We start from the raw sequence: 16,447 nt of genomic DNA on the forward strand, positions 1-16,447 counted from the left end.
TTAATTTCAGATGAAAGAGTCCAGGTTCATATATTTCAAAGCAATATGGTAGAGTTAAAGAGTGAAAACAAGTCTTAAGAAAGTGTAATGCCACCCCCCCAATAGAAAAACCAAAATCCACCCCAAAACAAAACAATACCTAGTAGTCTGTAGCACTAATAACCCTATCACTAAAGGTTAGCCTTTCCTCACTGAATTGCAGTATCTGTTTAAGTAAACACATAAAGTTTCTTGGGTTAGACAAGAAACTTAGCATGCATTTCCCATAGATATCATAATGTAAATATCAAACATCATACAAGGTAGTTTACCCATGTTTGACTGATCCCTAATACATATGCTTTTCTATTAAAGTATAGTTGACCTACAATGTTATATTAGTTTCATGTGTATAATACAGTAACTCGACAATTCTATACATTAGGCAATACTCCCCATGATAATCTTAATTACTGTCACCACTCAAAGTTATTACATTATTGACTATGTGTCTTATGCTATTTTTCATTCCTATGACTTATTCCTTTTACAAGTGGAACTTTGTGCCTCTTAATCCCCTTCACCTATTTCACCCATGGTCCACAAGCCCTCCCCTCTGGCAACACTAGTTTGTTTTCTGTATTTATGAGTTTGTGGGTTTTTTTTTGTTTTTGTTCTCGTTTGTTTGTTTCTTAGATTTCACTTATAAGTGAACTCATATAATATCTGTCTTTCTCTGTCTGACATATTTCACTTACTATAGCACCCTCTAGGTCCATACATGTTATCAAGAATGGTAAGGTTTCATTCTCCCCCCCCCTTTTTTTTTTTTGAGAGAGAGAGAGCACACATGTGTGCACATGTGGGGCAGGGGTGAGGAGTGAGAGAGAGAATCCCAAGCAGGCTCCACATGTGGAGCCTGACATGGAGCTCAATCCCACAACCCTGGGATCATGACCTGACCCAAAAATCAAGAGTCTGATGCTCAATTGACTGAGCCACCCAGAGGCCCCTAGATTTTATTTTATTTTTTTTATGTCTGAGTAATCTTCCATTGTATGTATGCATGCATATATGTGTGTGTACACACACACACACACACACACACACACACACCACATTTTCTTTATCCTATCAAAGGACACTTGGGCTGCTTCCATATCTTGGCTATTGTAAATAATGCTACAATAAACATAGCGATGCATATATCTTTTCAAATTAGTGTTTTTGTTTTCTTTGGGTAAATACCCAGTAGTGGAATTACTGAATCATATGGTATTTCCATCTTTAATTTTTTGAAGAACTTCCATACCATTTTACATAGTGGCTGCACCAATTTATATTCCCACCAACAGTGCACAAATGTTCCCTTTCTTGCACATCCTCGCCAACACTTGTTGTTGCTCATCTTTTTGGTACCAGTCATTCTCATTCTGACTGGTGTGAGGTGACATCTCATTGTAGTTTTGATTTGTATTTCCCTTATGTTTAGAGACATCGAGCGTCTTTTCATGTGTTTGTTGGCCACGTCAATGTCTTCCTTGGGAAAATATATATGCAGGTCTTTTGCTCACTTTCTAGTTGGATTATTTGGGTGTTTTTAGTGTTCAGTTGAATGAATTCTTTATATATTTTGGATATTAACCCTTTATTGAATATATCATTTGCAAATATCTTCTCTAATTCAGTAGGTTGTCTTTTCATTTTGTTGATGGTTTCCTTTGCAGTGCAAAAGCTTTTTAGTTTGACAGAGTCCCAATAGTTTATTTTTGCTTTCGTTTCCCTTGCCTGAGAAGACACATCCAGAAAAATGTTGCTAAGGCCAATGTCTAAGAGATTACTGTCCATGTTTTCTTTTAGGGGTTTTATGGTTTCAGGTCTCATATTTAGGTTTTCAACCATTTTGAGTTTATTTTTGTGTATGGTGTAAGAAATTGGTCCAGTTTCATTCTTTTGCATGTAGCTGTTAAGTTTTTCAACATTTATTGAAGAGACTGTCTTTTCCCCCATTGTATATTCTTGCCTCCTTTGCTGTAGGTTAAATAGCCATATAAAAATGGGTTTATTTCCAGGCTCTCTATACTGATCCATTGATCTATGTGTCTGTTTTTGTGCTAGTACCATACTGTTTTGGTTACTAGAGCTTTGTAGTCTATATTGAAATCTGAGACTGTGATACTGTTCTTCTTTCTTAAGATTAATTTAGTTATTGACGGTCTTTTGTGGTTCCACACAAATTTTAGGATTATTCTAGTTCTGTGAAAAATGCTACTTGTATTTTGATAGGGAATACAATGAATGTGTAGATTGCTTTGTATAGTATGGACATATTAACATGGAATCTTTCTTCCACCCCATGAACATACAATATCTCCTCATCTGTTTGTGTTTTCTTCAGTTTCCTTGAACAATGTCTTATAATTTTCATAGTATAGGTTTTTCACCTTCTTGGTTAAATTTATTCCTACATATCTTATGCAGCATTTTAACTGTGCAAATTGCTACCACATTTATTACATGTTTTTACTCTAACATATTTGAGAGGTTTATAGAGCAAATATAAATATTATTTGGATAACATAATACTGTATGAAGATTGGAGAGTTACACTGAGAACAAAGACACAGGGAGAGAGGGACAGCCTAAAATGTGGATGAAAGAAAGCTGGAACTGGGCCGCTTCTTGAAGAAAGTGGCCAGTTGTCCAAATGACAGGGTGATAAAACTAGAACCCAGCCATTTTGATGTTAATTTTCCAGGGAGTCTGATATGGCATATGGGGCCCAGTAAGTAAACCTCCTAGATGTCAGCAATACTTAAGACCCACAGGACAGTGTGTTATTGTCTCAGGTTTGGATCTGGATGCATCTTTGGGTGAAACATGAGGGAAAGAGCTAAACTTAGTGTCTATACTACAGTGAAATGAATTGGTATTTGGAGTAAATAAAGATGCACCCAGAAGTCTGAAGGTATATAGAACTAGTAAGCATGGGAGCCAGTATGGGGCTGGGGTTGGGGATTGGCATGGAGTGGGGCTGGGCAGAGCTGGCTGCTTGACAAAATGTAGATGTCTTGAGCATTATTCTGGGCATAGAGGACATTCATTTTAGCATAGCAACATCACTCCAGACCCAAGACCTGCTGGCATAGTTTGAATTCACTAAGAAACTGGGTGAGCCTGGGACACCTGGGTGGTTCAGTTGGTTAAGCAGCCAACTTCTGATTTTGGCTCAGGTCATAATCTCACGGTTCATGGGTTTGAGCACTCACAGTGCAGAGCCTACTTTGGATTCTCTGTCTCCCTCTATCTGCCCCATCCCCCTCCCCCTCTCAAAAATATATAAACATTAAACAAAATTATAGAAACTGGGTGAGCCTGATCCTGAAGGTGACATCTTGATGATAGAAACAGTATGTGTGGGAAGACAGAAACCAAAAGGACTCAGAAAAGTTATGTAATTGGCCCAAGACCACATAGTAAGTTAATATGAGATCTGGGCCTGGAATTTGGTGTCCCAGTTTCCTGCTTTTTCCTCTGTCCTACAGTAAAAACAAAATGATCCAGCTGAAATAACTACGCTGTTGGAAGGCACACTTCTTTCAGGGTTATAATATTCGTGGATATGTCCAGATCAAATCAAATTTCCTGGACCCTGGAGAGGTTTGCAAACAGAGAGGTTTTGCTGAGACAACATCTACTTGATTTTGTAATGCAGAGATACACATTTTGCACCCTGACGGCAGATTAGAATCATGTATAGTGCTTTTAAAAATATAAAGGATGCCAGAGGACCCCTCTCAAGAAAGGCACACTTAATTGATCTGGGACAGGGCCCAGAGAATCACCAGCATAGAGAATCCAGTACCTGTTTCCAGTGTTGTCTCCTGGACTGGAAAAAAAAAAAAAAAAGGTCACATTCTAGGCAAAGATAACTCTTGACCCTGCCATTGATTAGTGTGTGACCCCACATAATCTCTTTGCTTCAATTTCCTTATCTATGAAATACATGTCCTTACTTCCTATAGGATTATTGTAAGGATCAGAGATAATATAATGGCAACTAAAGCATTATAAACACCATAAAGAACTCCACAGATGCTCTGTTGTAAGGTCCCTGCATCTCATGCCATGTGAACAGAATCCAAATTTAATGGAAATGTGTTCTGCGTAAAATCATCTAATGATGACAATTATAGCTGGTTTCTAAAAAACCCGTAACAATGAAAATAATCTTAGAATCAGAATCACGTGGCTTATTTTTAATACTCTAGGAAGCCATACTTTCACTAACAGTAATGTAGTAAAAAGCTGGCCAAATGTAAAATGCTACTTTTGAAGATACACACACACTTGAGAAAAAGCCAGTCTTTTCTTGATTGTTCATCTCCTTTATCAACATCCACAAAAATAAATGAAGGTAAAGCCTGAGGTGATTATATTTTATTTTAAATTCTTTTAAATATGAATTTGACATAAAAAGTACTCGACCCTTCTGTTTGGGTGATGTGGAAATCAAAGCACTCCATCTCAGTAGTGTGATTCTGGGCTGGCTTTGTAGAAGGTGATCAACGTGGGTGGATCTTAAATGTGGTGCTGCCTCAGAGTCTCTAAAACAATAGTTTTGGGAATCCTGCCCCAGATTTGTGGAATCAAAATATCTTTGGGAAATGGTTGGGCACCCATGACTTTAACATGTTGCCTTGATTATGCCTCAGCTTCCTGCCCACCAGTGGCCAGAAGTGAGGTGTGTGTGAGAGAATAGCTTGGGGCTTCTCAAACTTTAATGTGCATATGAATCATTTGGAGATCTTATTAAAATGTGAATTCTGATTCAGTAGGCCATGGGTGGAACCTGAAATGGTCTTTCTGACAAGCTTCCAGGTAAGGCAGATGGTGCTGGTGCATGGACCACATTTTGAGTAGCAAGGATCTTGGTGACACATACAAAAAGGAAGGTGAGAACAAAAACCTCCCTGAACAGTTCAGGAGGAATTCACTGATGAATAATACAATTTTAGTACGCTGGTAGGAAGAATCTCAAAGTACCTCAGTCATATTCCTACTTAATGAGAACATGGTTAAGAATCCTGAATTCCTGGTGCCAAATGACCTTGGAGGTGATGGAAAGCCAGGTGAAAATTCTGGATCTCAATAAACTCTATTTCTAATATGAAGGGACATCACGGACAACCAGAGTCCATCACAGTGATTTCCACAGTTTGGTGTTTGTGTTAAAACTGAATAGTAGAATCTATGGAATGACATCATAACTGAATTTGTTCTATTAACCAAAAGACAACAAAGATGGTACATGAAGTGATTGATAGAGTCCTGGAAATACCTGCTGTCTGAAATGCTTTTCAAAATAGACTAACTGTTGCTCATTTCTATGTTACCCTAAGAAAGTGTGACACCTCACAGCTTTTGAAACAGGACATGCAGCATCCTTTACAATGGATTTCATGCCATTACTCAGTATCCCATTGATACAATAAAAGGCTGACTCATTTCCTTCCCTCTACATGATCTGTTACAAATTAAACTGGGACACCATATGCTGGGTCTAAAATGCTCGGTATATCCAGTGGCTCATGGTGATTCTGCCAGCTTTCAGGTGAAACACTGTCTGGAGAAGCAACAAGAGAACCCCTGCTATACAGTTTGCACTGGAGGGCTTTGACAACTGGGGGTATTTCATCAGATCATCAGTGACTCCACTGCCCCAAACTGATGGCTGTCTGAGATACTCCCTTACAACTTTCAAGATCTTCTTTGCGTTCTTGCAAATTTCCCTGCCTTGCCTGCCTTGCCCACAGTGTTACTGAGCACGCAGTTTCTAATAAAGCCCATAATGAGAATATTTATTTCCTTGTCTTTCACCATCAAGACTGTCAGGAATGTCAGCACAGCTCAAAAAACCGGATTTCAGAGCTGCTGACTGCTGCCAGCAGAGACAAGCACATTTCAGGGGATGTCTATGAAAATTTTTAATATATTTCTCTGTGGGAAGGGGAAAGTATTCAGGTGTCTCATTGTGTAGCAGCACAGCAACACTTCAGGTGCTTTGGCTTTCCCAAAGATACCATTATGCCAGGGAGGAGCGGGGTACTGTTTTTCTTAATGAGCCTACAAGATTAATTTTTGGAATTGCTGCCATGTTATGAAAGTTTAGTGCTGTGAACGTAGACTGCAGAAGAAATTAGCAAAACCTTCCATTCTTATTTTGATCAGATTTTATTTAAAAAATTTTTTTTATGTTTATTTATTTTTGAGACAGAGAGAGACAGAGCATGAACGGGGGAGGGTCAGAGAGAGGGAGACACAGAATCCGAAACAGGCTCCAGGCTCTGAGCTGTCAGCACAGAGCCCGACGCGGGGCTCGAACTCATGGACTGCGAGATCATGACCTGAGCCGAAGTCGGCGGCTTAACCGACTGAGCCACCCTTGATCAGATTTTATAGTAAGAAGAGAAAAGTCAGTCTGAGTGAACTTCACTTTACCTAAATATAGGTCCAGTTAATTGATTTATTTGTATAAATGACAGAATTCAATAATGCAAGCCTAGTTAATAAACATGTTTAGTCTTATTGAGTTATTACCATGTAATGATAGAACTAAAAGGGATCGGAAAGATTTCCTTTGATCTCATCTTTTTATAGATAAGAAGAGTGTGATATGAAAAATTAAAAAAAAAAATTGCTCAATATCAAATAATGATTTGAAACAGAGCTAGGGCTGTACCTCATGTCAGAACTCCAAATTTTATTATTCTGATGCTAATTTGAAGGGAAAACTCAAGTCCTAAGGAGTAAACCTATTTCTCAGAATACAAACTACTGAAATTTAACCTGGATTCTCTGCCAGTCTTCAAAACCCAGAACCCTGCATAATTCCATGTCCACAGTTTAGATTCAGGGAGGCCTCCTCCATGTGCTTTTAACACCCATCATATTAGAAGTACGAGTCTTTTCAGCTATCTTGCTAATTGTTACTTCCTGCTGCAAAGGTTAGCTGGGGCATTAGATGAGAAATGAAAAGTTACAACTTCAGAACACAGGACAAAAATAGAAGGATGTGTTCAAATTCTCAGTGTCATTTTTTTTTGTCTTTTCATCATGCGTTAAGCCAAAGAGAAAGTTAAGATAGTAACAAGGATAGCAGATAGCAAATTCAACTTTGAGCCACAGTTCCCAAGAACAGAGTTTATCAGTCTTGTTACCACAACTTTAGAAGAATCCTAATAGACAGCATTATATACTAAGCCTCCACACTACTGTGCCCCTCATGGGAAGTCAGATTTGCCTTTCAGTTATCGTTGGTCCTTTTAGCAGAAACTGCAGTTCCATAGTCTCCCTATTTACAAAATTACGATTTTTTTCAGGGCCATCAAATTTATCTGTACGAAATACTTGATTTTTCCATCTCTCTTGCCACTGTAGCTGACCAGTGACATGCAGGTAAAAGTCTTCCGGCAAAGCAAACCTTTCATAATACAAATGCAAACTGAGAGGGAGACTTGGGACTTTTGTTCTTGCCTATTCCCATTTCTGCCTGTCTGTACTGCACACTTGCTACCCTTGCCATTCACCTGTTAAGGACCTCAGAGAAGGATGCGAGAAAGGACTTGCATCCTGGAAGACATCCTCAGGAAGTGGTGCTAGCTTGAGAATACATACCTTTGGAAATGTGTGTAAGAACAACATAAAGCCTGTTGAAGTTTGTGTTAGCTCAGTTTTCAGTTATTTGCAGTCAAACAAATTCCCTACTCTTTATTTATTTACTTACTTATCTTTACTTATTTACTTTTTACTTATTTACTTAAGGAGGACACTCGTTGGGATGAACACTGGGTGTTGTAAGGAAGTGATGAATCATTAAATTCTACACCTGAAACTAATTATTACACTATATGTTAACTAGGTGGAAATTAAACAAGACTTGAAAAAAAAAACTTAAAAACACATCAAATGAATTCCTAACTGATGTAGACATTATGAGTCTTTACAAAGTGACCTTGGATTCTGTGGTCAGAGGACTTGGGTTCTGGATCTGATCCTTTCCCTAGCCAAAAAAACGAGACAAAATAAAGCAAGGCCATCTTTGAAACCAATTGAGTTGGAGAAAGCATGGGTAGTTTTACCTACATTGCCTTACTAAGCAACAGGATTCTTATTTCAATTGACTCAGGTGTGTTTCCCCTTGTGCCAGCTAAATAGCACTGGGTTGGAACATTTGCAGAATCTGGTATTTTCCTATCTTAATTATGGGAGGCACTGACAATGATTCTTCCTTGACACAGAGAATCTCTGCAAATGACACTTTTCCTTTAGCTAGTGCCAAGGGGAGAAAAAGCAACAACAACAACAAAATAGCAGCAAGTGAAGTGAAAAGTGTGCACATTTCAGTGCACTTATAGTTTACCTCCTGAATGGGCTGGTGGGCCACATAGGAGTACCATCCCCTGACCTTGTCGGACAGACACAGTGCTTCTTGTTCTTGTTTTAAAGTTTTCAAGATCTGTTAAGAAAGATAAAGGAAAAAGAGTTTACATCGTAAAGGCCTAAGATAATATGAGAGAATTTAAGTATTTCAAAAGAGGACAGTCTTCTGCTGAGAAACAGTAATTGTATCACCCATATCAAGGAAATTCAGTGTAGCTTCTTTTCACATGATATTGTCCTGTCATCCTTGATTCTGTATACTGTAATGGAGCTACCTGTTACATATGTCTATTTATATTTAAAACATATAAAATTAAATAAAATGTATAATTCAGTTTCCCAGCCACACTAGCTACATTTTGAGTTCAACAGCCACATGTAGCTAGCTAGTGGTTACCATATTGGACAGCAGAGAACTAGAACATTCAAATCAATGCAGAAAATCCTATTAGATGGTGCACATCTAAATGAAGAAACCAAGGTTTAATGAAGTTAAGTGACTTCCCCAACATCTTTTTGTAATTAAATATTATCAGGAATGACATTCATAATATCTGATACTCAATCCTATTCACTTCACAAACCATTCTATTATATGCAATTATACATGTCCCTCTACATATGTAACTAGAATAGGACTCTCTCTGGATATGCACACACATCATATACAATGTACAAATAGACATATGCACATATACATAATTGTTTCAAAGTACGTGTATATTTTTAAATATTTATAAAGTACTGTCCAAGATTCTGTTTTGAAAAAAAAAAAAGCTCCCTTCTGTCAAGGAGGTCAGGTATAGTTAGAAAGATAAGACATTACAAACCCAAAGATCACAGTTTGAGTCAGCGAACAAGCAGTTGCCAATAAAAATGAGTTAATGTAAAAAATATGTCTAATAAAGTGACAGACATATTACTGTTTAAAAAAATATTTTTTCCTGTCCTCCCAAATGTAAACCCTCTCAACAAGAAGTATTTTAAGTGCCATTTCATTTTTTGTTGTCTAAAACATTTGATTTCACAAGCTCTTATTGCATTTGAAGATTATTCCAAAACAAGTATGTTCTGCAGGGCGGCAAGCTGTGCACACTGGAGATCAGTAATATTTATTGACTATTTCCTACATGCTGGCCATTTTGGCAAGTATTTCATGATGATTATCTGAAGCGATTCTAACAACAATTATATGGATTAATTACCATTAATGTCTCCATTTTATAGTCTAGAAAAGAGAGGCACCATGAGGTTTGTTAAAGGTTACATGAGTAAGTTATGAAGCTAGGGGGATAAAGTGGACAGACTTCCTGCAGTCAAAAAAAAAACAAAAAAAACAAAAAAAACAAAAAAACCCAAACGGGATGCTTCTATAACTAGGTTTGACTTTAAGGAGAGGTCAGGATATTAAAGAAAATTTAGACACATACATATCTTCGTTACCAACTTCTGGAATTATGGAAATTTTAAAAGCATACATTATTTTCTTCAACTAAGTACTTATAAAAATGTCATTAAACATCACTTGGTTGTCAGACTTTGATATAGGCACTGTGAGAACACAGCGCCTGCCCTGTAGGGACCCGAGAGTATAGTGGGCAGGACTGACAGATAACACCTAATCATAGGAAGCCAAAGACTGACAGAGCTGAGGTGTGAACCAGGACACCTGGAGGACATACTAAGTACAATACACAAAAATCCTCTAACTTTTTTTTTTTTAATTTTTTTTTTCAACGTTTATTTATTATTGGGACAGAGAGAGACAGAGCATGAACGGGGGAGGGGCAGAGAGAGAGGGATACACAGAATCGGAAACAGGCTCCAGGCTCTGAGCCATCAGCCCAGAGCCCGACGCGGGGCTCGAACTCACGGACCGGGAGATCGTGACCTGGCTGAAGTCGGACGCTTAACCGACTGCGCCACCCAGGCGCCCCAAAAAACCTCTAACTTGAATAACATTTCTGTTGTAATAAAATTCTTTTAATCCAATGAGCATCACGTTAAGGCTAAGACATGATATTTTCTTCCAAGGAAATGGTCGGAGAAGCCTTCAAAAAAGATTAAACGAGACATTTAAAAAACTTTATTATGGAAAATGGTTTAATATTATAAACCATCATCCCTAAAAGTGACAGTGAATCATTCTGAATTGTCACTTCTGCATACAGGTTCTTAGAATACGTCATCTAAGTTTTTGTACAAACATCCCATCGCACTACCAGAGTTGCATAAAAAATTAAGGGCTAATAGGTAATAGAGGTCAAGTCTTATCTAGGCAAAGTCCACCATGGTTCTGATTAGAGGAGGGGCATTTAGAAATGGGGAAAAAATGAGAAGCACATGTAATGTGCTTAAATGATTTTTAATTGTCCTTAATGAGCTTGAAAAACTGGATTCCTGTTTCTTCCTTTTCAGTTTATGAATTCATGCAGTTCTACAAGGTTCGGGCAGTCAGAATACATCAAACTAATCTGGTATTTGAGAAAATATTTGGACATATTTCTTAGTAGTTAGTTGATACAAATTCCAGATGGCAAACCCTACTTACATAGTGAGTAAAAAGACTGCATTTGGACAGATTTGATTTTGAAATCAACTCTGCCATGTATTAGCTGTGTAACTGACCTTCGGCAAGTCTTCATTTTCTCATAAATAAATGCAAATAAATGTGCTTTGTTTTAAAGTAAGAGTCATGGGCAAAGATTAAATGAGATAGTACTTGAAAAGCACAAGGCCAAACACAAAGATTGTGCTACAAATCTGGTGTGCAATGTATTTGTTCTGTCCACTAAAGAATGTTGTTATACAGTGGCAGGTCATAATCCAATCATTCTATTTATAAGAGTGTTCCCAATAGTAAATTAATTCTAGAGAGAATTCTAGAGAGTTATAGCTACTGATAAACAAAGGACACTATATTTATGCACACATTTAAGGAAAAATTCCATGTCCAAAACTGGTCTTTTCAGATACAACTATCCATCCAGATCCTAATTACTAGCAGTGTGGTAACTATACAAATCAAAGAACTATGGGTGTGAATGGGTATTTTTTGAAACTTGTGTACTCATGGCCAGGCCTTTGTCAGCAATAGTCCTGCACATATTATTATTTTAGAGTCACTTTATTTCCAAAGCCTTGGTTCTGGGTAATGATCACTGGCAACAGACTTTACAAGATAGTAAGAATATATTATGGATAATGCTCTGTTACCATGACCATTGACCTAATAGCAATAATAGCATCTACCTGCAAAATGTATTGAGGTCATACCATGTGCCAAGTGTTTTTCATATAGATCTCATTTATTCCATCATAATTTAAATTTCCAACTTGGAGGTGATATAAGTGAAGTTCAGAGAGGTTCAGTATCATCTTCACCACCCAAGAAGTGGTCAGAAAAATACAAATTTATATATGTCTCCCTTTAAAGCTACTGGTCTCAAACACCAGAGTCTATAGCTTCCCCAATGATTTAGTGGAAGCTAGTGAAAAAGAACATTCATACTAGTTACTCAACAGCTTAGTGACAAAAATAAAAATCTTTGAATGAATTGTAAGCTCTTTAGTGATTATGCAGGAAAATCCACATTTCAATGCACAAAGCAATGAGTAGGTACATTTCGTTCCAAATCTTCTATTTCTTTGCTTTTCCTTGTGGGTGAGTACTCAATGTAGGGATTTTAAACAGTAGGTAAAAAGGATGAAATTGAATGAGGAGAAAACAATCAGAAACAACTCTATTAATAAGCATGCTTGCTGCATTGTTAACGAAAGGTAGCTGAACAATGTAGTCAATTACTAAAGATATGGTTGAATAAACGACGTATATGTATGACAAGGAATTAATATCCATGTATTGTGGTTTTTCACAAAAGCTTATTTTTCCGACTCTGTATATGGTTTACTGACATGGGATTCGTAGACATTTAAAAAATAAGTGACTATACTTTTCGGTGTTGATTTCATTCATCAGCATTTTACATAAATTTTTCTAGAAATCATATGCCAAAGGATGCACAATTTTGTGGCAGATGTGTTTTCATATCATATTTTCCTGTGGAAACAATTGTCCTTTATTCTGCTATGGAATGTAATATCAGCATTTCATTTTTAAATGAAATTAGAAAATATGCTATGGAACTTGGAATGTGTATTGAGTGCATAGAGGAAATGAGTTCGCATTTAAATTCCTGCGGGAGTAAAAGCATACAAAGGTCTTAAAGCTGCAATATGCGATAAATAATAAAATGTCTTAATATATGAAAATACTTATAATTCAAACTACAGAGTAAATCAGGGAGTGAGGGGGGAAAATCTACATATATTTCCTGTCTGTAAAGTTATTAAATGTCTAGAGGAAAGGAAAAGATACCTTCCAACAAATATCTGGAGGTACTCTAGAGAAAACATCCAGAGGGCCCAATATATTTTTTTGAGAAGTAACAGTAAGTGAGAAAAAGTAACTCATGTAGGCCAACACTAAGGGACTACCCATGACCCACTGAACACTGAAGAGCTGAAGCCATTTACAGGGTGGGACCACCCAGAGAAGAGTGTAAGTTTAGTTTTAAAATGTCTAGAAGATGTTAATGGGATCATAACACACATCATGGTTTGTTAAGAATCCACAAAGAGGCAGGAGAAAAGGGGAGAGGAAGAATGATACAGTAAACCATGCAAGTAATGCATGCATTTTTAATGCATGTATTATTTACTACATGCTAAAAAAATACCAATTCAGTTTTTCCTTATTTGGGTAAGCCTGGATTCTATTAATTCTTACAGGGTGGCCTTAGAACAAGAAATTTCTAACACCAGTATCCTTAGTTATTGCTTCCCCCAATTTTGAAAGTAGCAATCAATAAGGAAATCAATACCAACTGGGAAAAATGGTCAAGCAATACATTTGTTATGAATATGATTTTCATAATGATGATTGTACCGTTTGTTTTTTTAAGGAGTATTTTTGGAGCATAACTTTAAAAATTGATTATCATGTAGCATATTTAAAATTAGGTCTTGAATCTGCCATTTGTTTCCTGAGTGTATGCATTTGTGGATGCACATTTGCATGGTTTCTTGAATTCTAGAGACTCATACTGAAAGTAAGTCTAAATTTATAAAACCTTAGGAATTGCAAGCCACATTTGTCACATTCTTTCCACTCAGGAAGAAGGAAGAAGCCATTAGTACAACTGGCATAGGTGACTGGGTTTCCCAGTGAGAATACATAACAAGATGAAGACTTGCATAATGGTTTAACATGCTGGTTTTGTAGTCAGAAGAACCTGAGTACAAATCTGGTACTCTTATTTGCTTGCTGTACAATGTAGGTGAGTTATTTAATCTCCTAGAACCTCACTTTCATCATTTCTAATATTAGGACAAAAATCTCTATCTCATAGAGCTCTTTGAAGATTAAGATCATGCATATAAAGCATTTAACATACTGTCTGATCCAAAGTCAGTAGCCCATAAATGTTAGCATTATCATTATCATTTCTTGGCATCTAAGGAAACCATACAGAAAGTGACTTACTGGGGGAAAGCTTGTGAGTCTAAACTTCCACCAGAAAAAGTAACACCAGAGTGGTCAAGTCAATCCTACTATGGCAAAAAATGCTAATAGGACTTAAAATACATCTATTTTTGTTCATCTTAATTGTGTTTTCAAGTCTGAATAGGAGCTGAAGTAAGCCAACTACCTTATCCTTTCCAGTGTGTGAACTATAGTCTTTATATGACTTAAAATTAAGATATACTCACATATAAAGGATTCAGAAAATTTTCCTTAAGAACCTATGATGATATGGTCTCAGAGAGCTTGTACCACTTTTTAATGTAAATGTGGTAGCATTTTCATAAAACACTAAAATAGGATGTAGGTTTATCTTCTACAAAGTATGCAAACATGTTTCAAAACAGAAATAAATTATGAAACATTTTATTATTTACTGATTATATAAATTTACTCATTGAACTTAAAATTTATAAGTTCACACTGCATACTAGTTGTAAACAGATGGGTATAAATGGAAACTGAGGGGCGCCTGGGTGGCGCAGTCGGTTAAGCGTCCGACTTCAGCCAGGTCACGATCTCGCGGTCCGTGAGTTCGAGCCCCGCGTCGGGCTCTGGGCTGATGGCTCAGAGCCTGGAGCCTGTTTCCGATTCTGTGTCTCCCTCTCTCTCTGCCCCTCCCCTGTTCATGCTCTGTCTCTCTCTGTCCCAAAAATAAATAAACGTTGGAAAAAAAAATTAAAAAAAAATAAATGGAAACTGAAATATATGTGTGTATATATATATATATATATATGATTATAAAATATTGATAGGTTTGTTTGTCAGTATCTTGCTTTTCCTTATGTCATTAACTTTCCCATTTGCTTATTCAGTCTTCAGCAAATATTTTTTGAGTTCCTTTTCAGTTCCAAGTATTCGTGTCAGCTATCTTATCTTTCTAACAACTAAGTAAAACAAAACTAAACAAAAACCTTTGTCTATGCTAAACATCCAATATTAAATATCCCAATTTGTTGGTCCCTAAAGTAAGGGACCAGAATCTGATGCTAGGCGATGGTCTGACATTGCAAAGTAAAGCAAATCTCTTTCTTGGATATCTTTGTATAGATAACAAAGGGCTTTATTAATATTTCTAAGCTAATGTACACTCAATTTACAAATGAGTCATTCATAGAACTGACTTACGACCTTGTTCTTTCATTGTCCCTAATGCTGCTACTATGGACAACCCTATGAAAATTCTTAGAGCACTTATTTCCAAGTACAAAGGAAGAGCCAGTGGGAGCTCTCCCAGATGCTGACTGTGACTGCACAATGTTCTCCCTCCAAATGTCTGAATTTTTTTTCTACCCTTTTTACTCATGTCAGATGAAAACTCTATAATTTAGGGATTATTTTGGAATTGCAGAAATTACATTTTAAAAACATAAATGGCTGCAAATGCATTGCCTTGCCAGTAGTCATTGACAGTGAAGGGCAAATTAATCCAATCAGATTGCTTCCTCTTAAGTAAATAAGAGCAGTAGGGATTCTTTGAATGGGAGTTTTGATTAGCCAAAAAAGAAACAAAAGAAAATGTTATCTATGAAGTAATGGGGAGGGTAGAATAGGGCTTAGAAAGCTCAAGAAGGGATTAATGACCTAAAAAATAGGATGAGAAAAGGTGTGTAGAGATTGCCAAAGACAAATTTGCCTGGGGTCAGCAATCTTGCATTTTGCAAAAGGGGAGGTTACACTCCTCTTTCTCTTATACCACATTACTGCGTCATTTTCTGTTTCCAGCCACAAAACCCAGGAAAGAGCTTAAAATGTGTTGTTATGTGCTAAGCAGGCTTCTGTGGATTGTTTGGGAAATTAATCATTTTGTAAATACTATTTAGCAAATTAAAAAAAAAAAGGAATGCTAGTTTTAACTGGCTTCCATGAAGAACTCAATTTCTCACTTTCCATGTATTCTTTCATTTAATTCTTCCAACAACTTTATGAAGTAAGTATTATCACTAATCCCATTTTATACAAAGAAAAAATTAACAATCAAGATCAAAGGCCTACTATAAGGAAGAGAATGAATTAAAATCCAGGTTTACCTAATCCAAAAATGTATGCTTTTAGCCTCTTTTCTACATAGAATTCAATTTAAAAGATGAAACCATACTTGTTGATTGTGTAGTTGACTATTTAAAATGCACATTTTTTTCACCCCTCTTCTATTATTTTCTTGACTTTTCAAGAAAATAAAGGTTGCTTTGCTGTCCTTTGTGCTCTAAGTGTATGACTCTCTTGGTAGTTCTTTTTATTTCTCATATTAGTTTTTTTCTCTTTCTTCATTTTTTTTTGAGGGGGCATATTCTATTTTATCTAGACCTTTGTGCTACTTAAGAAGTCAAAGAACAACTCGATTTAAAATGTTTGAGTTTCTTCATGTATTCCATAAAAACCTGTACCTATCTAAATCACAAGGTTACTGCGATTAGTGCGATATGGCATCATAAATAATGT

General features: G+C 36.7%; 1 protein-coding gene across 6 annotated transcripts in view; it reads right to left on the reverse strand.

The window, feature by feature from the left end:
* The window catches only part of CNTN4 (contactin 4), a 911,050-nt gene that overhangs the window by 230,221 nt on the left and 664,382 nt on the right, over nt 1-16,447 (reverse strand). For all 6 annotated transcript variants that reach the window (XM_040492136.1, XM_040492135.1, XM_040492132.1 and 3 more), the window contains one exon: nt 8,402-8,497. In XM_040492136.1, coding sequence (XP_040348070.1) covers nt 8,402-8,497 — 96 coding nt within the window. The remainder of the gene's footprint in view (nt 1-8,401; nt 8,498-16,447) is intronic.

Source organism: Herpailurus yagouaroundi, unplaced genomic scaffold (assembly GCF_014898765.1).
Source record: "Herpailurus yagouaroundi ecotype Mexico unplaced genomic scaffold, PumYag 183, whole genome shotgun sequence".
Classification (NCBI taxonomy): domain Eukaryota; kingdom Metazoa; phylum Chordata; class Mammalia; order Carnivora; family Felidae; genus Herpailurus; species Herpailurus yagouaroundi.